General features: G+C 38.4%; 1 protein-coding gene across 1 annotated transcript in view; it reads left to right on the top strand.

Moving 5' to 3' along the window:
- Positions 1 to 20059, top strand: part of gas8 (growth arrest-specific 8) — a 33403-nt gene extending 13344 nt beyond the window's left edge. The window contains exons 6-11 of the mRNA XM_060837645.1: positions 3795 to 4000; positions 5723 to 5890; positions 9397 to 9483; positions 12426 to 12635; positions 14247 to 14312; positions 19407 to 20059. Coding sequence (XP_060693628.1) covers positions 3795 to 4000; positions 5723 to 5890; positions 9397 to 9483; positions 12426 to 12635; positions 14247 to 14312; positions 19407 to 19556 — 887 coding nt within the window. The 3' untranslated portion in view covers positions 19557 to 20059. The remainder of the gene's footprint in view (positions 1 to 3794; positions 4001 to 5722; positions 5891 to 9396; positions 9484 to 12425; positions 12636 to 14246; positions 14313 to 19406) is intronic.
- Positions 20060 to 21939: the final 1880 nt, after the last annotated feature.

The raw sequence follows: 21939 nt of genomic DNA, 5'->3' as shown, positions 1-21939 counted from the left end.
ACTGAATCAGAAAATTTTCTTGTACACACTTAATAAATTCCTCTCCATCTAAACCCGTAACACTATAGTAGTCTCAGTCTATGTTTGGAAAGTTAAAATCCCCTACCATAACCATCATATTATTCTTACAGGTAACTGAGATCTTCTTACAAATTTGTTTCTCAATTTCCCTCTGACTATTAAGGGGTCTATAATACAATCCCAATAAGGTGATCATCCCTTTCTTGTTTCTCAGTTCAACTCAAATAAGTTCCCTGAATGTATTTCTGGAAATATCTCCATCAGTACGGCAGTAATGCTATCCCTGTCAAAAATGCCGTGCTCCCATCTTTCCTCTCTCCCTTTCTGTCCTTCCTGTAGCATTTGTATTCTGAAACATTAAGCTGCCAGTCCTGTCCATCTCTGAGCCATGTTTCTGTAATTGATATGATATTCCAGTCACATGTTCCAAACCATGCCCTGAGTTCATCTGCCTTCCCTGTTAGGCCTCTTGCATTGAAATAAATGCAGTTTAATTTATCAGGACTACCTTGTTCTGTGCTTTGTACCTGCCTGCCATGGCTGTTTGACTTGCTTATTTTCTCAACTGTATCAGTCTCAAGGTTGATCTCTTTCCTCACTATCTCCCTGGGAACCCCCCATCTTACTAGTTTAAATCCTCCTGAGCAGCTCTAGCAAATCTCTCTGCCAGTATATTTATCCCCTTCCAATTCAGGTTCAATCCGTCCTTCTTGTACAGGTCATTTCTACCCCAGGAGAGGTTCCAATGATCCAAAAATGTAAATCATTCTCCATACAGCAGATGCTCAGCCTTGCATTCATCTGCTCTAACTCTGTATATTCTCCCTTCAATCCTTTTCCCTTCCTATGTCATTGGTTCCCTTTGAGAACATTCTGCACCCTCTCTGAGACATCCTTGATTCTGGCACCAGGGAGGTAACACACCGTTCAGGTTTTTCACTGCTGACCACAGAAAAGTCTGTCTGTGCCTCAGACTAGAGAGTCCCCTAACACAACTGTTTGTTCTCACTTTTTCAATAAAATCCATAGAAAGAATAAGAATATGAAAATTGATGTTAAATTTGTTTGTTCTTTGTAACATTTTCTAATTAATTTTGATATGTCATTTCTACGCACTGCTGTTGGAAACTTAGTAGGACAGGTATTCATTCTACTGACATGTTAGGCATTTGATCCTGTCCCCACATTCCAAGCTTGATATCATGGAAATATGTCTGAGATTGTGGAGGCACTTTCTCCAATGAAGAAGTGGAAAATTGGAATGTCAACTTTTTCACATTTGTTAAGTGTGTATAAGAACATTTTCTGATTCAGTATGTGGATGTACCTACTAGAGAAGGTGCAAAACTTGACCTAATCTTGTGAAATAAGGCAGGGCAGGTGACTGAGGTTGTCAGTGGGGGAGCGCTTTGGGGCCAACGACAATAATTCTATTTGATTTAAAATAGTGATGGAAAAGGATAGACCAGATCTAAAAGTTGAAGTTCTAAATTGGAGAAAGGCCAATTTTGACGGTATTAGGCACGAACTTTCGATAGCTGACTGGGGGCAGATGTTCACAGGTGAAGGGAAGGCTGAAAAGTGAGAAGCCTTCAGAAATGAGACAACAAGAATCCAGAGAAAGTTTATTCCTGTTAGGATGAAAGGAAAGGCTGGTAGGTATAGAGAATGCTAGATGACTAAAGAAATTGAGGGTTTGGTTAAGAAAAAGAAGAAAGCATATGTAAAGTATAGACAGGATAGATCGAGTGAATCCTTAGAATAGTGTAAAGGCAGTAGGAGTATACTTAAGAGGGAAATCAGGAGTGCAAAAAGGGGACATGGGATAGATTTGGCAAATAGAGTTTAGGAGAATCTGAAGGATTTTTACGAATACATTAAGGACAAAAGAGTAACAAGGAAGAGAATAGGGCCCCTCAGTGATCAGCAAGGCAACCTTAGTGTGGAGCCGCAGGACATGGAGGAGATACTAAACGAGTATTTTACATCAGTATTTACTGTGGAAAAGGATATGGAAGATACAGACTAGAGAAATAGATGGTGACACCTTGCAAAGTGTCCAGATTACATAAGAGGAAGTGCTCGATGTCTTGAAATGCATAAAAGTGGATAAATCCCCAGGACCTGATCAGGTGTACCCTAGAACTCTGTAGGAAGCTACGGAAGTGATTGCTGGGCCTCTTGCTGTGATATTTGTATCATTGATAGTCACAAGTGAGGTGCCGGAAGACTGGAGGTTGGCTAATGTGGTGCCACTCTTTACGAAGGGTGGTAAGGACAAGCCAGGGAACTATAGACCAATGAGCCTGACGTCGGTGGTGGGCAAGTTGTTGGAGGGAATCCTGAGGGACTGGATGTACATGTATTTAGAAAGGCAAGGACTGATTAGGGATAATCAACATGGCTTTGTGTGTGGGAAATCGTGTCTCACAAATGTGATTGATTTTTTTTGAAGATGTAACAAAGAAGATTGATGAGGGCAGAGCAGTAGATGTAATGTATATGGACTTCAGTAAGGTGTTCAACAAGGTTCCCCATGGGAGACTGATTAGCAAGGTTAGATCTCACGGAATACAGGGAGAACTCGCCATTTGGATACAGAACTGGCTCAAAGGTAGAAGACAGAGGATGGTGGTGGAGAGTTGTTTTTCAGACTGGAGGCCTGTGACCAGTGGAGTGCCACAAGGATCAGTGCTGGGTCCTCTACATTTTGTCATTTTCATAAATGATTTGGATGCAAGCATAAGAGGTACAGTTAGTAAGTTTGCAGATGACACCAAAATTGGAGGTGTAGTGGACAGTGAAGTGTGTTACCTCGGATTACAACAGGATCATGACCAGATGGGCCAATGGGCTGAGAAGTGGCAGATGGACTTTAATTCATCTAAATGTGAGGTGCTGCAGTTTGGGAAAGCGAATCTTAGCAGGACTTACACATTTAATGGTAAGGTCCTAAGGAGTGTTGCTGAACAAAGAGACCTTGGTGTGCAGGTTCATAGCTCCTTGAAAGTGGAGTCGCAGGTAGATAGGATAGTGAAGAAGGCATTTGGTATGCTTTCTTTTATTGGTCAGAATATTGAGTACAGGAGTTTGGAGGTCATGTTGTGGCTGTACAGAACATTGGTTAGGCCACTGTTAGAATATTGCATTTCCTTCCTATCAGAAAGATGTTGTGAAACTTGAAAGGGTTCAGAAAAGATTTACAAGGATGTTGCCAGGGTTGGAGGATTTGAGCTATAGGGAGAGGCTGAATAGGCTGGGGCTGTTTTCCCTGGAGCGTCGAAAGCTGAGGGGTGACCTTATAGAGCTTTACAAAATTATGAGGGGCATGGATAGGATAAATAGACAAAGTCTTTTCCCTGGGGTGGGGGAGTCCAGGAGTAGAGGGCATAGATTTAGGGTGAGAGGGGAAAGATACGAAAGAGACCTAAGGAGCAACTTTTTCACACAGAGGGTGGTACATGTATGGAATGAGCTGCCAGAGGAAGTGGTGGAGACTGGTACAATTGCAACATTTAAGAGGCATTTGGATGGGTATATGAATAGGAAGGGTTTGGAGGGTATGGGATGGTGCTGGCAGGTGGGACTAGATTGGGTTGTGATGTTTGGTCGGCATGGACAGGTTGGACCGAAGGGTCTGTTTCTGTATTGTGCATCTCTATGGTTCTGACTAGGCATTATTTCCTTTTGCTCTGGATAATGCAATGTATTTGTGATTGATTTCTGTCACTTTCTGTAAGAAAATCTTCTAATTGGACCTTCACCACTCCCAGATATCGAAGTCAAGTATCAAAAGAAGATGGATGTGCTGCGTGATGAGATGGAATTGAAAAGAAAAACAGAAATTCATGAAATTGAAGAAAGAAAGAATGGTCAGATCAATGCCTTGATGAAAAACCATGAAAAAGCATTCAGTGATATCAAAAATTACTACAATGATATTACTCTTAACAACCTTGCACTAATTAACTCATTGAAGGTTAGATGTTCCACGTTATTAGATAATTACATTCTAGATATTTGTACATGGGTGCAAGTAAAATCACAGGTGTTTCATACTTTGTTGAAAGAATAATAACAAAGTTTTTATAAGGAGACATTCAACCATAGTGGATTTGCACACTGTCCTATCAGCTCTGATATTTCATTTTAAATCAAACTAGGTGTTTCCTCATCTTGATGGTTCTCAGCATCTATGAGAAATAGATGTGGAGATTCTGGCCCGGTAAGTAGGAATGTCATTTCTGAGTATAAAGCTGCTCATAATTGGTGCCACATTCGGTACAAAGGTGCCTAGGTACAAAATAGAAAAATAAAGTTAAAATTCAACATTGCAGTCTTTCTTAAGTATTTAGCCGTGCTGGGCTCACACTCCCCACAAGGGTGCGATCTCCCCCTGCCCAATGCTGCTGCAGATGCCAGGAGATCTTCGGCTGCCTGCTATCCTTGCCGCGGATGCCAGGGGACCTCTATTGCAGCCACGCTGGGCTCATTGTCTCACTATCCCCATGCTGGTTTGCTTTCTTCCCCAATGGGCTCAATCACTCTCTCCCCTGCGCTCTCTCACTATCCCCTACACTGACTCAATTTGTCCAAAGAAGGTAAGTAAAGTACGAAAAAAAAGCTGTTAAGGAAGAAAGTAATGTGAAAGTGGACAATCTGCTTGGGGCAGGAGCCCACATACTGTGCTGCGAATTCTGATACCATCTTGGAGGTCAGAACTGAAATGAGTTAGTTGTAGTTACTTGTGATGTCACTCTACCACTGGTCACTCTGCAAGTAGGCCTCTAAATTAGTTTTTCTGGAGCGCCCAAAATAGTACTGGTTGCTTTCAAGTGGTTGAGGCACTTTTTGCAAAGGACACTTCTGTGGTCATGAGTTGGTTTTGGGGCCCCTGATCAGTTTGCAGTGCTCAGACCTTGCATATGGGATGCAGAAACATTCCCCATAATATTTCTTCATCCTACATGGTTCTTTTAGATAAGTAGCTGGAAAAAATTAACTCTGGTCAGCAGAGGAGCGGGAGTAGATAAGCTGCTCTTGTAGACAGGCTGCCTGAAATGGTAGTCTGAATAATCTCTTATATTTCTAGTACTGTAGTATACTGGCTTCACAAATCAGTTCCTAGAGTATACCTTATTCATTTGATTGGATTGCCACCACAAAACTTACTTTACTCTGCAATGGTAGTCCATCTGGCAGACTGACATATGAAACAATAAGCTGGCAAAGCCTTTTAATATCATGCGTTTTTCTCTTGCTGCATGGATTCTGGAAGTGAAAGCCGTGCAATAGCATGGCAGTTGACATGAGTGTGGCAAAGGAACATGTGCAGTCTGTGAGATCAGCTATCAAAAATCATGTAATTAATCAGTTAGTGGTCTGTGTGTTACTGCACTGGAAACATTGTGACTGTTCTTTAAGGGAGGTGAATTGGCTGATAGCTTCATATCCGAAGATGTTGCTTCTGCAAACGTTTTTGTGATCTTTGTATTAAGTAAAATGCTCAAGTGATGTCATTTTCTGAACAAAGGTTTAGTACATTGTTACTTTGTCACATAATAGATATTAACAACCATCTTTATGTACATATTAAAGTTTTTATTTCTTGTGGTTGATTTACTGTATATTTACTCTTGATTTTGTAAACATAGTTTGTAATGGTAAGCTACGATCATCAGATTTTGCTCTAATTCCTTAGGAACAAATGGAGGAAATGAAGTTAAAAGAAGAACGATTAGAAAAGGAAATGTGGGAGGTTCAGTTTCAAAATAAGCGACTGACAGAGCCACTGCACAAGGCAAAGGATGAGGTGACAAGACTTAATAAACTATTGGCCAACTATGAACAAGACAAAGGTTTTCTTTCTGTAAGTATGGTAGTTACAAGTTGATCTGTAAAATTACATTTTACTTTGCTCAAAAACTGCATGAATCCATGTAAGAATCTGTAAATCCAATTTTTGGATTAGAATCAGTCTGACCATTGTGGCACAGACAGCCTCATACAGAGAAGCTAACACCTTCAATACATTATCTGGGCAGACTTGACATCAATTGTTAAAGTTCACTTGAAAATGTAACATTTGCAATTTACATATGAAAGAACTTAAACCATCATGGTCATCCTAAAAGATGAGAGACTTAACAAACAATCCAGTTACATCACACTATAAACCTTTGCAATAAATTCTGTGTTTTACAATCTTATTCTCCACAACTATCTGATGAAGGAGCAGCTCTGAAAGCTAGTGCTTCCAAATAAACCTGTTGGACTGTAACCAATTAATCTTGTCCATCAATCTCACTTTTTGTTCCACCTAAATTGATGACTACTTAATGTCTCTCCCTGATCATTTACTAACTGAATTCTAAATATTTGCCTTTCTCGGGAACTGTCCGTCCTACTCTCAGATCTTCTGTTAATTCCCAATTTCTTAGAACCCCATTCTCCAAACAACTATATAACTCCAACATCCCTTTAGTCCATGCAGTCCTTAAATGTATTCATGTCTACCATTTTGGTCTTCATTGTTGCTACAACTCCATCTTTAAACCACTCAAATCAGAATTCTTACCTGCCACCACACTGAAATGATTCCCAATTAGTCATAAATGACAATCTGTGATTGTGAGCCTGGTTCACTATCATTCCTTATTCTTCTCAATCCATCTGCAAGTTTCAACATGATTGATTACACCACTTTCCTCTGATGCCCACCTTCAGCTGTGCAACTGATCTAACTAGGTTTCATTCTATTTATCTATTTAAATATTTTATCTATTTAGTCATGACCTCCATCCCAGGCTTGCTCTTTTTCCTGTGGTTGTTCTTGATTTCCACAATGTCACATCTGCATGCTACCCCTGAGCAGCATTATCTGAAGTCAAGCTGTAGTTCCCCTATACATTACACATGCATTCTGCATCATCTCCACTTCATCTGGTGTGTCAGTTTTGAATTGAACCAAACTACACAGCCTGATAAGTTTCTTCAGAATTTTATTTTTTTTTTCAGATTTCATGGATTTGCAGTTTTTTGCTTTAATTTTTTTAACAGATTAGATTACCTACAGAATGGAAACAGGCCCTTTGACCCAACAAGTCCACACTGACCCTCCGAAGAGTAACCCACCCAGACCCATTCCTCTACCCTACCTAATACACCTAACACTATGGGCAATTTAGCATTGCCAATTCACCTGACCTGCACATCTTTGGATTTTGGGAGGAAACTGGAGCACCCGGAGGAAATCCACTCAGACACGTGGAGATGTGCAAACTCCATTTTATTCACAATCTTTGATATTTGACCCAGATATTTGCTGTTTGTCAATTGATAGCACTCTCACTTGAGTCAGAAAATAGTAGATTCAAGCTCCACTCAGCATTTAGGCCCAAAAGTGAAGGTGACCTTCTGTTTATTCTTGAAGGTGCTGGCCTTCAGTTGAGATGTTAAACTGCAGTCCCATCTGCTTACTTGGGTGAACAAAAAGATTCCATGGCGTTATTTTGAAGAAAAGCAGAAGTAATTTCCAATGTCATGGCCAATATTTATACCCCAGTCAATATTACAAAAACAGATTACTTGGTCATTATTAGTATCTGAGCAGATTGCTGTGCCTAAGTTAGCTGGTGAATTCCTGTATTACAACAGTGACTATACTTCATTAGTTATAAAGTGCTTGGGGACATCCTTCAGCCATAAAAGGTATCGTATAAATGCAAGTCTTTTTCAACTTCTCTTGTTGAGGTTTATCTCAAATCTTTTATCCTCAACAGCACAAAGACCTTCAATTCCCATTAATTGTTATGGCTCATCTGTTAACACCATCATTCATGTTATCATCATGTTTAACTGGTCGAATGCTTTCCTCATTGATTTCCCATTTTCCATATTCCGCCATCTTGAAGTCATTCAAAATTCTACTCGCTGCAGATATGGTCTGACCACTCCTTGCCCACTGCCATTGTGCTTGTGGAGCTAATTTGGTTCTCAACCCACTAACTTCAAAATTTTAAACCTTGTTTGCAAATTACTCCATGACTTTCAGCCCTTCTTGATCTCTTTAACCTCTTGAAAAATAACAAACCTTCAACTCTTGTGTCCTGAGCCTCTTGACTGCCTTTGCTCTTAACTTGCCATCAGCCACATATGACAAAGCCTTGGAGCGTTTTTCCCTACTGAATCATTTCTTTCATCCTTCAAAAATTCCCCTGAAAACCAATCACTTCATCTAGTGGCCAAATGGCTGCCTTGGCAAAAGGCCTTGTCATGCTTTCCCTGGCCCACCTACCTGCCTCCCATATGATTAAATTTTTCCAGTCAACTAAGGGATTTTCCACTCTCAAATACACCACTCCTTTCCTCCATTCAGTCTATTCTAAGAATGTGAACCAAGTCAGGGTGGTAGACTACTTGGAGGCATTCGTGTTCGTATATATTTGTTGATTTGTTCCTCATTAGTACTGGATGTTATGGGATTTGGAGATTCTGTGAAATCTTTGTAATCAATGTATGGTTAGCTCACTTGGCTGGGTGGCTGATTCGAAATGCAGAGTGATGCTAACAGTGTGGGTTCAATTCCCACACTATCTGATGTTATCATGAAGGGCTGTCTTTCTTAATTGCTCCCTTGCCTAAGGTGTGTGATCCTCAGGTTAAACTCCCCAACTCTCTGTAATGAGAGAACAGGCCTATGGTACAGCAGAATTATTCCAACTTTATCATCAGTGCTAGATGAAATTGATTTTACGCTACCATTCAAATTAACTATAAGTCAAATATGATGCCAAGTCTTTAGTGTTGGTGTTGCTGCAGACAGACAAATGGAGAATGTTCAATCACGCTATTACTTGTATTTGTGCCAGGCTAGCCACTTTCCTTTTAAGTACTTGATTACTAGAACTATAAGATTATGGTTGGTTTGGTAGATTCAGGTCTGATAGCCTTCATGATGAAGCACTGCCCCATCTTGTTGTGGAAAAACAGATACGTTGTATAATTCTGCCAGTTAATCAAGAAGGTATGAGGAGTGCCTAAATAATAAAAGGTTTGTGGCTTGGATGGCCCATTGTTTGTGTTAATGGCAACAGAGTAAAAAATGAGGTCTGCAGATGCTGGAGATCACAGCTGAAAATGTGTTGCTGGTCAAAGCACAGCAGGCCAGGCAGCATCTCAGGAATAGGGAATTCGACATTTCGAGCATAAGCCCTTCATCTTTCCTGAATTCCCTATTCCTGAGATGCTGCCTGGCCTGCTGTGCTTTGACCAGCAACACATTTTCAGTTAATGGCAACAGGCCTTCTGAAAATAATTCAACAGTCAGTGTGAAAGCCATTATTGTGACATACAGCATGATCTTTCGTTTCACAGAGAGCTAGAGCAAAGCTTAACCTTATGGACAAAGAAATGAAGCAGTTCAGGTGGGAGCACGAAGTATTGGAACAGCGTTTTTGCAAGGTAGGTTACAGTAACAATATTCACTAAATTGCAGCTTCTCAAATATGCAGGAGTCACCCTGCTTCTAAAGCTATGGTGGAAAGTTGGAATGACTGGTTGTGAGACAAGTTGTGAACTAAAATCAGACCACAGGAACAGAAGTAGCTTGCTCTTTGCTGTAGTTTGGATGATCTGTACCTCAACTCACATTAACTGCTTTAACTCAATACTCCATGACATGCTTACCTAACAAAATAAGTCAATTCATCTCAGCCTTGAATTTTAATTGTGGAACATAGCATAAGAAAAATGATGACATCATTATGTTACAAGTTTACAAGGATTTGCAATTTAGCATCCCGAAGATCTGGCAGTTGTGGAATTTAAATCCAATGTATTTAAGAAAAAGTGTTAGCAAGTTAATTTTAATAATGGTGACCATATGACTACAGAATTGTCATCTAATTCTTTAATATCCTTTTTAGGGAAATCAATCTGTAGTCTTGTTCTTACCTCATCCACATGGGTTTCCATACACAGAGCGATGTGATTGACTGTCTCTTAACTGCCCTCTAGACTAGCAAGTCATTCATTTGTATCAATCTATTGACACTGCTCTAATAAGAATAATATTGATTCAATATTGTCCTTGATATTGGATTTGACCACAACAAGTCAAAGGCATGTCCAGCCCAACTGAAAGTATAAAGTTTTCCTGATGAACATCTGGGAACATATCAAAATTGGGAGAGCTGTCCCACACACCAGTAAGCAACAGTACCGTACTCAGAAATTTTCTGAAAATGGCATCCTTTCCCACTGGTGACACAATAGCCTAATGTCAGAAGGGAGTTTTCCTTGGAGCCCTTAACATTGACTCCAGATTCCAAGCAATTTATGGCATCAGATAAAATTTGGACAAGGTGCATTCCTACCGATTATTGCTTACTGACTTCCCTCAGCTGATGAGTTAGTGTAGTCTGGCTGGCATGCTTAAATGTTGATTGCAAAGATTGGTTCAGTTGCATTATAATTGTCAGAGTTGACTGAGTCCTGAATGACATAGCTATTAAACTGGGCTTATAGAAGATGGAGAGAGAATCAACATAAAGGAGAAACCTACTTGGCCTCATCCTCTCCAATCTACCGGTCCCAAATCCCACTGTTCATGACGATAATGGTGGGAATGATAATCACTGCATCTTTGTGGAGATGAAATCCCACTTTTATACTGAGGATACCTTTCATCATATAAAGTAACATGGAGTAGATTAAGAGCAGATCCAGTTAAAATTGGAGATCCATGAGGCTGTAAATGTTTAGCGACAATAGAATTAACTATAATCTCTAAATTTATGGCCTTGCATATCTCTTATTCTACCATTACATCAAGTTTTTTGAAAACACTTCAAATGAGAAATATGAAACAGGAAGGACCAATGTAATGTCAGAGTTCGTATTCACCAATCCAATGGATCAAGTTGTAACTCTTGTCTTGCAATTTTCAGCCCTAGAGGATGATGGACAATTAAACAACTAATGGGAAGAGGTGGATCAATGAACATGTCCATGCCCAATAATGGTGGGGCACTGCATGAGTGCAGAAGTCCAAGCTGAAGTGTTTGCAACCATTTTAGGAACAGAAATGCCATATGGATAATCCATCCAGACATCCATGGAAAACCCAATCACAACAGAGGCCCTACTTCAGCCAAATGAATTCACGCCACATAATATCTAGAAATGCCTTGTGTGCACTGGATATGGCACAGGCTTCTGCCATAACAGGAACAAAAAACTAGCTGCATTTCCAGCCAGGCTGTTCCAATGCTGCAAAAATATGTAGCTACCTAACAAAGTAAAAATTATCTCAGTATGTCTCTTGCATATCCTCAGAATCATTGGCAAAGTGTTGAAAGTGTCATTTATGCTACTACCAAGTGACACTTAATCATCAATAACCCATTCACTAATTCTCAGTTTGGGTTTTACCAGAACAACAGTCCGATACTTCATTACAGTTTTAGGCCAAATGTGGACAAAAGAGCTTCATCTCAGAGGTGAGGAATGAACGACTGCCCTTGATGTCAAGACAGGACTTGATCAAGCATAGTTTTGAGCTGTAATAAAATTGTAGTCAGCAGGAATTGCAGGAAAAATCTCCACTGGCTGGAATTATAATATTTACAGAATGCGCCAAATCAGTAATGCCCCTGCCATCTGGTGCTGTGCCATCTTATCTCACCTCACTTACTATTTGAAAGAAAGCATCTAAACACAACCCCCAGTAAGTTCCAGTAATATGTTTTTAATTAGTGCAGCAATTCCTTCCCTAGTCCTTTTTACGTTTAGTTTGCAAAGAAAAGGAAAAATTAAAAAGATGCAGTCTTGACTTTCCCAGCATGATCCACAAACATCCTGTACCTAAGTTCCTAAAGCAAAGCCACAAGAAGTATTTTCACAATGATGGCAATGGTAAATCAAAATAAACTGAGTGAAATAGACAGCAAGATGATTGCAAATGATAAATTTTAATAACAAGCATGGAATTAAGACAGATGAAGTATGTTCAAGAATAATTTCAAGAGACTAAAAACGAAATTGGAAAAAGATGACTACCAGTTTTATAATATAAAAACAATTATTTAGCTCTTCTGAAACTATGACCATTCACACAGCCATCTATAGATAGTTAATATGTCGATTCATATGAACTTTACAAAATATATAGATAACAGGTGATTTGGTATATGTGCAACATTCCCTATGATACTTTTACAAAAAAAAACAATCTATATTCAGAATGGTGAGAAAAGCAAGATTTCATCATCATAATTTCAAATAATGCCTTCCAACATCCATCAACATCAACATGTGAATGAGTCGTAATATAATTAACTGGGTTTATTTGTTTTTGCCTAACTTTACACATATCTAATAACTTAGATTTTCTTTTTATTGAGGTTCAAGAAGAACGGGATGACCTGTATAACAAATTTGACAAAGCCATTCAGGAGGTTCAACAGAAAACTGGCTTGAAGAATATAATCCTTGAGCAGAAACTTACTGTCCTGTCTGAATGCCTAGAGAAGAAAGAAGCACAACTGAATGAGGTCCTCGCTGCTTCCAACCTTGACCCCACTGCACTCAGTATGATCAGTCACAAACTGGAGGTATTGTCAGAAAGCTTTGCCTTTCTATTTCTCTCTCCTTGTCATAGTGCATTGACTACTTGTAGTTTGAAGGTTGAGCTACAATTGGGAAACTTCAGTGTGAGGTTATGAGGATGATTGGGCGGTATAGTCTTCAGGGCACTGGTCCAGACTCAGTGGGCGAAATGGCCTTTTCTGGCACTGTTTGGATTCCATGATCCATTCTTTAAGGAGCTATAAATACAAACTTTTCAAATTTATACATATTTGCATGCAAGAGGTTAAACAAAATAATTTGAGAGATGACAGCAAATACAATCACATCATATTGGCGTACAAAGTTTCTAAAAAAAAAGGTGAGATTTATCATTTTAATCCTCAAACATTATTCTGATTGACTGGAATATTGGTGACATGGTTAATGAAAGTTGTCATCTATCCATGGCTGAACAATTTGATTTTTCCCCCAAACAAACATGAAGTACACAGACCAGCTGCAATGCCTGCCAATTTTGCCAATGAGGTCAAACCAAATTCAGGTTCTGATCTGATAAATACTGTCGGTGTGTTTTAAGAACCAAATATGCACCGTCAACATAGATCTGAGGGGTTAGAAGGTCACATTTCCCTTCTATAAAGCAGGATTATAGATCAGTTTGAGAGGGAAAGTGAGTACTGGTATCAAGTGGGTGTGTTAAATATGAAAGAGAGCCACTTTTAGTCTTCCCGAACACTCAAATAAAATCTTAAAATCTCATAGCGCTTTAAGGCTGCTCAACATCTGGTACAACTGGTTTGAATGTGTTGCTGTCAGAATATTTGCTGTCATGGCATGTCACAAACATCCATCTTGTTCCATTCTCATACATTCAATATTGCTCTTTTGCAACCACTCTGTGATGTTTTCATCCGACTCTACCCATGTTGATTCTCTTTCTGGAGTGTGCAAAGTATACTTTTTGTTGTATGTCCTGAGGGCACAGGAAACATATATGCAATTTTCGCTTATTGGACAAGATGTATGTTGAACTAAGAAACTGTAACTGTCTGAAATATATGGATGACCTTTCTTTAAAGGTGAAGTGAAACTGCTTTGGGGATGGTAACATAGAGGTAATGGTACTGGAACTTGTGATCCAGAGACTTTGATGAATGTTCTACTGACATGAGTTCAAATCTGACCACAGTTGTGAGAGGGATTTAAATTTAATTATAAAAACCAGAATAAAATTCCAGCCTCAGTAATGGTGACCATGAAACTACCAGGTTGCCTTAAAAACCCAACTGATTTACTCATGTTGTGTGAAGGAAATCTGCAATCCTTTCCTGAACCAGCTTACTGCAGATGCACTGCAGTGTGGTTGCCATCTGAAATGATATTGCATAGTTGTGTCAAACCCACTAGAGAGAAAAAACAATAGATGTAGTTACATATGAACAATAGAAAGTTGCTCAGCTTAAGGGCAATAATTGTTGGAGAATTAATGCTGGTCTTACTGGAATACTTGCATCTCAAGAATGAATTGAAAGAAGTTGCTTCTAAAATTTTGAACTACAAACATAAATTATGTAAAACTCTTATTACAATATGTAGAATATCGCAGTAGCCTTACTTGTTTGGTTATTTTTCAGGATGTCCTGGACTCCAAGAACAATGTTATAAAGGACTTGCAGTATGAACTGGCTCGGGTTTGTAAGGTATGAGTGAAATGTGTAATTGACTTCTACTACTGCATTAAGTTAATATTCTAACGGATTTGCATTTTCTGTCTTGAATTAGTAGGTTTCACTCATTGTATTACATAAAAATAACTTTTCCTCTCATATTGAATATCTACTAAGCATCTTATATTTTTGTACTCTGGGTATCAACTTTCCAATCATTGGAAGCCATTTTACTTGGTCTTAAAAATCTCTACTAAGTACAGTATATTTTTAGCCTTTTATACCTGTTATAACAAAAACAAACCCTGGGCTCTCCAATAGAGGACAACTTCCTTTACCTTTTAGAGGTTTCTTTTGATGATGCAGAAATCGTCCAAGCATTTTGGAAATTATTCAATTTACTTGAATTCCTGGAAACTATAATATTCTTCTTGTGTTACTAAAGAACATTTAGCCTCAAAGTAAAGAAAACAACATCTTGTCATTAGGCTGCAAAACCATATGACACTGAATCATTTCCTGTGATGCAAATAGTCTTATTGGCATATCACACAGTTCGGCTTAACCCCATCACTATCTCCCCCTGACTATTTTTTCCTACAGGGTTGCCTAATGTGGTACCTTGGCTAGTATATCTGAACATGTTCTTAACTCCTTTGGAGGAGGTTGGGAATTAAAATTGCAATGATTGTAATGAGGTCAGCCGGCCATACGATGGGGTTGTTAACCTGGTCCAATGAGGGAGTCCTGGCTGACCAATAGAAACATGAGTGTCAAAGGTTCTGTTCACTCTGAGAAAGCCAGACCAATGTCTAACTACAATCAGTTCTGCTATAACGTGTTACCTCAACGCGAATTGGCTTTAATGCAATTGAAGAATTTAGACCTTATTCGTAGAACGCAAACTCTCCTTACCTTAATGGCTATTAAACGATTCCGGCCCCATGACTTTACATGGCATAGCTATTGCATGATCTTCTTATAATGCGAGATTGCATGAGAACAGAACTATCATATTGTGTCAGAACTGACTGTGCTATGCATATTGTAAATAAAGGGTGACTTGGTGATGGGATACCAGCTTTGGTGAAGTTATTTCACAAGTCCTGTGTTGGACATTGCTGGACAGAAGGAGAATTGCCTGATTCAGCAATTGAATTATCACTTGGATCTCTTGATAAACATATCATCTGTGCTCTGTTTGACTGTTTTGATGACTGCTTCGACTATGGAGAAAGTAGTACATGTCTATTCTGTTGCAGTGTTTCATTTTCAATTGTGTGAGTTCGTACTGTGGATCCTTGAGTTCTATACCACCTGGCCCATTTAGTTTTATGTGTGACTGCACAGAATGTTTATATTTTCCAATCATAGTCAGTATCAGGATTATAAACTGCTGTCCTAAAAGATCTCTTAAAGGAAAGGTGTCACAATATCATCAATATTTTCTGTTTCATGGATCTTGCCACTTGTTGAAGACTTCTTTTACTCATTCCATACGAGCTTGTTGCTATGATGCACAATCTGAAAGCGACCCTTTTTAAAAAAAAGATACTTTTGTGCTGTTTTGTACAGCAATTTTTGTGGCTGTTTTTTTCTACCAGATTGTTTTCAGTTGGTAAGGGCAGTTTATAAATTCTCTTTGTGTCATCTCTGCTTTTGTATCCCATAAGGTGGCTCTGTCCCTTTCCCAAATCAGATTTGTTTTGCTTCCTGACTACAGCTAGTCTGCTCAGTTAAATTGCCTTTGTTAATGTTAAATAGTGCGCTAATTGCAGGGGATCAGATAAAACTTCATCCAATAATTTGCTGCCTGATTAGTTCATCCTTTTAGCTGTCCTCTGTATGTCCGTACAGACCATTGCCAGAAGTATCAATGCTTTTCCCTTTCCTCTGGGTATGCTTCTAAGTCCACTGAACAAAATCTGTTTCTGTAGATTGACGTGAATATCTAATGTTTTTATTACTGCTTCGCACATAGCTTTATTTTTGTCAGTGTCTTTCTTGAGCACAGTGACTCAATGGTTAGGACTGCTGCCTCACAGCGCCAGAGACTCAGGTTCAATTCCACCCTTCGGTGACTGTCCGTGTGGAGTTTGCACATTATCTCCGTGTCTGCTTAGATTTCGTCCAGTTGCTCTGTTTTCCTCCGATAGTCCAACGATGTGCAAATAAGGTGGATTTGCCATACCAAATTGTCCATAGAGCCAAGGGATGTGTAGACTAACGTAGGAGTGTGGGTCTGGGTGGGATGCTCTTCAGAGGGCTGGTGTGGACTCAATGGGCTGAATGGCCTGCTTCAAAACTGTGTGGATTCTGTGATTCTCTAAATATCATTTGCTCAACTATATATTGCTCAATATGTACTGATCTGCTCACTTCATCTTCAGAGCAAGAACAGATATAGTTCAATAGTTGGGTAAACTCTCAACACCAATATAGCTGCACTTTTGGATTGGAAGCCTTGAAGCTTCCCAGTAAAGATGAAGGTAACTCCATATTGTTCTTTCACTCACTGTCACCATATATTTCTGCTCCAGTTGTGCTGTTAAAGAACATATACAGTTTTTGCTGAAGTTAGGGAGATCCTAACTTAAAAAAACATGGCTTTATCTTGCCATGAGGCTTCAAGGGAGATACTGTATCATGTGCTGTTATGATATATTCTGTCTCATTAGTATACCAACAATCAAATTTAAACTTTATACTACAAAGGCCACACATACCTTTGGCGGTTGACCATTTTTCTGAATATTCCCCAATGTTTTGAAGATTGTCCAATTGTCTTTGTCTTTAAAGGAAGATAGCTGGAAGTGGATGGAACTTGAAAAGAAATAGTTCCATATTGTAGGCTGAACTAAAGTAAATATTGGAATATTCTACTTCAGTTAGGAAGAAACATGCCAGTGTCATACCAACAGATTGTTCTAAGTCTGTTATGTTTTGACAAAAGCCACCCTGGCTATTAATAGCTTTATTCTTTGAGATTTATAGACTCTTAAATGGTTATTCTTTGCACAAAGTATATTTCAAAAGGAAACATGTCAAAGTCCGATGGCATCAGCTAATGTTGGTCTCTAACAAAACAAATTGGCCCAGATTTTCTGCTGACCAGACATTAATTAGAGATGGGACTTATACATGTGGACTTTGCGGAATCTCTATCATAGCATACAGTGAATGAACTGCGTAGGAAATACCTCTTAATCCTGAGATACTATTGATTGACCCTGTACTCAGATACCTGCAACTAAACCTCCCCCATCTACTTAAATGCCCACACTGAAACTTGGCACCATCCTCAGATCTGACATCTCCTCTCACGTTTCCCCTTGACCTTACAGGGGCCAACCTGACCCAATCCCTCCTATTAGACTTGATTTCTCCACCACTGGGCCTGAATGACTTTGACCCAATACCAGCCTTCACTGGACCTGATTTCTCCCACATATCCCGACCTACCCTAAAACTGCATCACTTATCTTGCCACCTGGCACCCTGTCCACTTGACATCTTGCCCTGGTTCCCACTTGGCATCCTACCCATTTGACATCTTATTATCTCCTTATCTGGCACCCTGCTCCCTACCTGACAGTTTACTTTAGTGGCACCCAACACTCTACCAATCTGGTATCCTATCCTGGCATCTTATAGCTCCCCAACTAAATCCCTATGCTACTGGTAAGTCTACTCACCTAGCACATTACCCAGCTGACATCCTACTAACCTGACACTCTACCCACTACTCATCTGGTATCCTACCATCATTAACACATTTCCCAGCTGCCATCTTTTATCCCTGACACTCTATCCCCACTACCCTCCCAGCATCGTACCAACACACTTGCCTTGTGTCCTTATGGCTTGACAGAAACTGTCAAAGTGGCTGTCAGGACCTTGACATTTCAGAATACAGCAAGTGAGTGCTGTGAACAGGAGATGTAGTTTGCCCTCCTCTGACATTACTGTATTACAAAGAAATTGTCAGAATTGAAACATAGGTGTGCATTTCTGAGAGAGTCCAGAGCGAAATGGCCCCTAAAAAAATTTTGGAGCTCCTTTCTTTCCTAAAAAAAAACTATGTGGCATTGCCACTCCTCAGAAAATTCATCTGAGAAATTACTGAAAACTTATCGATGGACAATATGTTCGAAAGAGCAAGTTGAATGCCTACCTTCTGTGTTACATTAAGCTGTCATTCTGTACCAAGTCTAATATTGTGATTTCTTCCCTTTCTGTCTCTTTAACCCAGAATCACCATTAATTTGTTGGAATAACAACTACCAAACCGCAATACACTTGATTTTGTGGGCACTTGTTGAAAATTAAGTCTTGTTTTAAATAAGCTTTAGGACTTTTGAATGGAAGTTAATTATTTTCTAACTTGTAGGAAACAACTTGCTTTGCATATGCTGTACCACTGTGATTCATTAATTACCAGCAAAAAACAGTTTGTAATGATGACCCATATCTCAGTGGGTCCTGAATATTAATTGATAGTTAAACCTAAAGTAAAGAAACATTAGCTTTTTAAATTTGAAAATTCTCAAGAGATACAGGAATTACACAACCTTTGGCAGATCATATATCCAAACAAATATCTCAGCTAGAAATACTCTCACCTTGATGTGCTTGTCTTGATCAAAGGCCTGAGTTTATATATTCTAGACTATTAAGTGCCAGTAATTAATTAATAAATGTTCATTGTACTGGGGACAGTGCCAGCTTTTGAATGAGGTAAAATCCATGACATATTCTGATTATTCAGGTAAATTTTAAAAATTTCAAGGTAGGATTTGAATAATGAGAAGATCAGTGTTGTGGCCAAAATTCCTCTCCCAAAAAGCATCACCCATATTAATTTCACACCTGTTTGTGAGAGTCTTCTTTTACATGAGCAATATGGCAGCTATTTTAATAACAGTTGCTGTTAATTCATTCATTAATTTGAGGCATTAATTAGAAATCTGAGGTGGCACCATCCAAATACGGTCTGTTTGCCACTTTTTCATAAAGGTTCTTTATATTTGTATGGTTGTAATATGGAGAAGATAATTTTAATGTAAAATTATAAGCACATTTTCTGTGGGATTACGGAATAAAATTGACAGTCTAATTCTTACACAGGCTCACAATGATTTGCTGCGAACATATGAAGCAAAACTCACTGCATTTGGAATTCCAGTAGATGAACTTGGATTCAAACCACTAGAGACTGCCTTTTGTGGACAGAAGATCGGTCAGGGCCCAGCTGGGCTGGTTGCTGCTTCAACATAGGTCTGAGTTATAAATTACACATCCTAAAGACATGTGGAATACTTGGTTATCAATAAATAAGTTTGGTAACATTCCTAATTATGATGTGATACAAACTGCTCTGGCAAAACCTGTTAGGGGATTTCTTGTAGAAATATATAGAAACTAGAAATTAATGAAGTGAAGTTTGTAAGTACTTCATGGCTTTAAGACCTGCAAATTTTAAAAAATAAGAATGAATATTTAATTATACATTTAGGACCGAGCACTTGCCTCATCGTAGTAAAATCAGCTTGGATTCCTGTATACCAGAATAAACATTCAATTAATTTGAGCAATACAGAATACAACATTTTTACTGTTAACATCAAGATTTCGCTGATTACTTAATTGTGTACAGAAATGTGATAATTTCCCGCTATCTTACCTACCTCAGTTCCATTCAATGCAGCTGAAACATTCAAATATTCTATGCGCACTTATCATGTTTTATATGCATAGCTCTAACATTCTGTAAAAATATAATTAGGGTGGATTAAGTCTAATTTGATTCCAGACTTCTTAAAAACTAAACTCTAGTTATCTTTTGAAATCTCAAACTACGATCTTCTCTCTTTAAGCAACTACTTACCTATGTATTGTTAACAATCTTGCATGTTTAGCGTAAACCTTACTTCCTGTACTGTTCATTTATTCACAAGCTGTTCCGTCAATATTTTTCATTAATTTTGTTATGACAACTATTATAATGAAGTGCATATTCTGATTATTTGGTGACTTCCTGGAGCAAGCACCTAAATTGGTCTCTCAATTCTATTACCAATTTTTTGAAGATAATCATGTTCCACAATTAATTATGCACAGCGCCATAGGCAGTTTATCAATAATAATAAAATTCTTGAACTTCTTCTTCCCATTGTCATGATTTTACTGTATATAATTGAGAAACTTGGTAATACCCATTTCAATTAAGTTTTAAGTTTATCACTCATGCTTGATGCCTTCAAACCTCAGGGCTGCTGTGGTAAGCTCCTTGTGTTCACCTGAGCATTTTTGTATTTGCTATTTCAAAAGTCAAATGAGTTCAAAATAAAATACATTTCAATAATATAAAGAATCTCTTTGAATTGTAACACTTCTGTTTCCTGCCTCCACCGCCAATTTTCAAGCTGCCTTTCTTATTTATAATTTCTTCACCCTGTGAGAAACTTCACTGACAACCAAGCCATCTCAAATTCCGTATCCTACATCAAATTTTGTCTTCTTATCTGCTGCATTAATTTTTTAGTTCCACATAGGGCAAAGCTAATAGTTTTCAGACCACAGTTTTTATCTAAATTTCTGCCATGCTTCAGGAGGCTACTTTGCCACTCAAGTTTACAGACCCTGTATATTATCCCAATTTGATGAAATGTTAGACCCTGTCTGGGATAAATCTGACATTTAACAAGTTTCATCTCCAAGGTGAGTCATGTCACTTAAAATTATATGATGTTTAAAGGTATCTTTTTAAAATCAGATTGACCACAGTATCATCTATATAAGTTTTATCCATGATGTTAACAGAATTCAATTTAAAATTAAGTTTAACATGTTCCACATTTGCAGTAGCAAATATTTTTGTAAATTCAGAGTTTTTGCTTAAAGCTTTTTAATAAACCTTTCCGTGGGCTTCATTGATGGTTTGTCTTAAAGAAAATATCAACTTTGTTCAATTAATTTAGAAGGTTTGCATAATTCCTTATGTATTTTCACCACTCTATTCACCCCCTCACCCCATCCCATTGCAAATAACTCAACTCCTCCAGACATCACCTAAGTTATGAATCTTTGTGAAGGTTGCTTGTTGCTATGATTTCAGCTACAGAGCTCATAGCTCAACTAGACCGCCTTCACAATCCATCAATTGAATGGTCTGCCCAAAAGACTAAACTTGTGTACATTTATTAATTTATGTTCACTTACAAACACAACATTTACATTAAAATGCAATTATCGAATGATACAAAAAAATAATATATTTTCAATGTTCTTTCATTGTTCAAGAATCTACCTATAATCGCTTCAGTTAACTACATTTTGGTAAAGAATCCAAGTAGACGTATCAACAAGGGATGAGCAGTCAGGCACAGTTCATTGAACTCTGATTTCACAAACTGAAAAAGGAACAGATTGTCTTTATAGCCAAAGATTTAAAAAGGTAGTATTGTACAAATGTTTCATTTTTGATAAATGATATTTGCAAAGAATTAGCTAATGTGAAAAAAATGCTATGAATTCAATAATGCTATAAGCAGTTGAAATCTACCTGAATGTTATATCTGATAATTATACAAATGCAAATCAAAACAAACACGAGGAATCATTGTAACTTCAGAAATACATGGATTGGTGGTCGTGTTTC

The sequence above is a fragment of the Hemiscyllium ocellatum genome, chromosome 17, assembly GCF_020745735.1.
Source record: "Hemiscyllium ocellatum isolate sHemOce1 chromosome 17, sHemOce1.pat.X.cur, whole genome shotgun sequence".
In the NCBI taxonomy this organism is placed as follows: domain Eukaryota; kingdom Metazoa; phylum Chordata; class Chondrichthyes; order Orectolobiformes; family Hemiscylliidae; genus Hemiscyllium; species Hemiscyllium ocellatum.
This window is presented reverse-complemented; position numbering and strand designations above follow the sequence as displayed.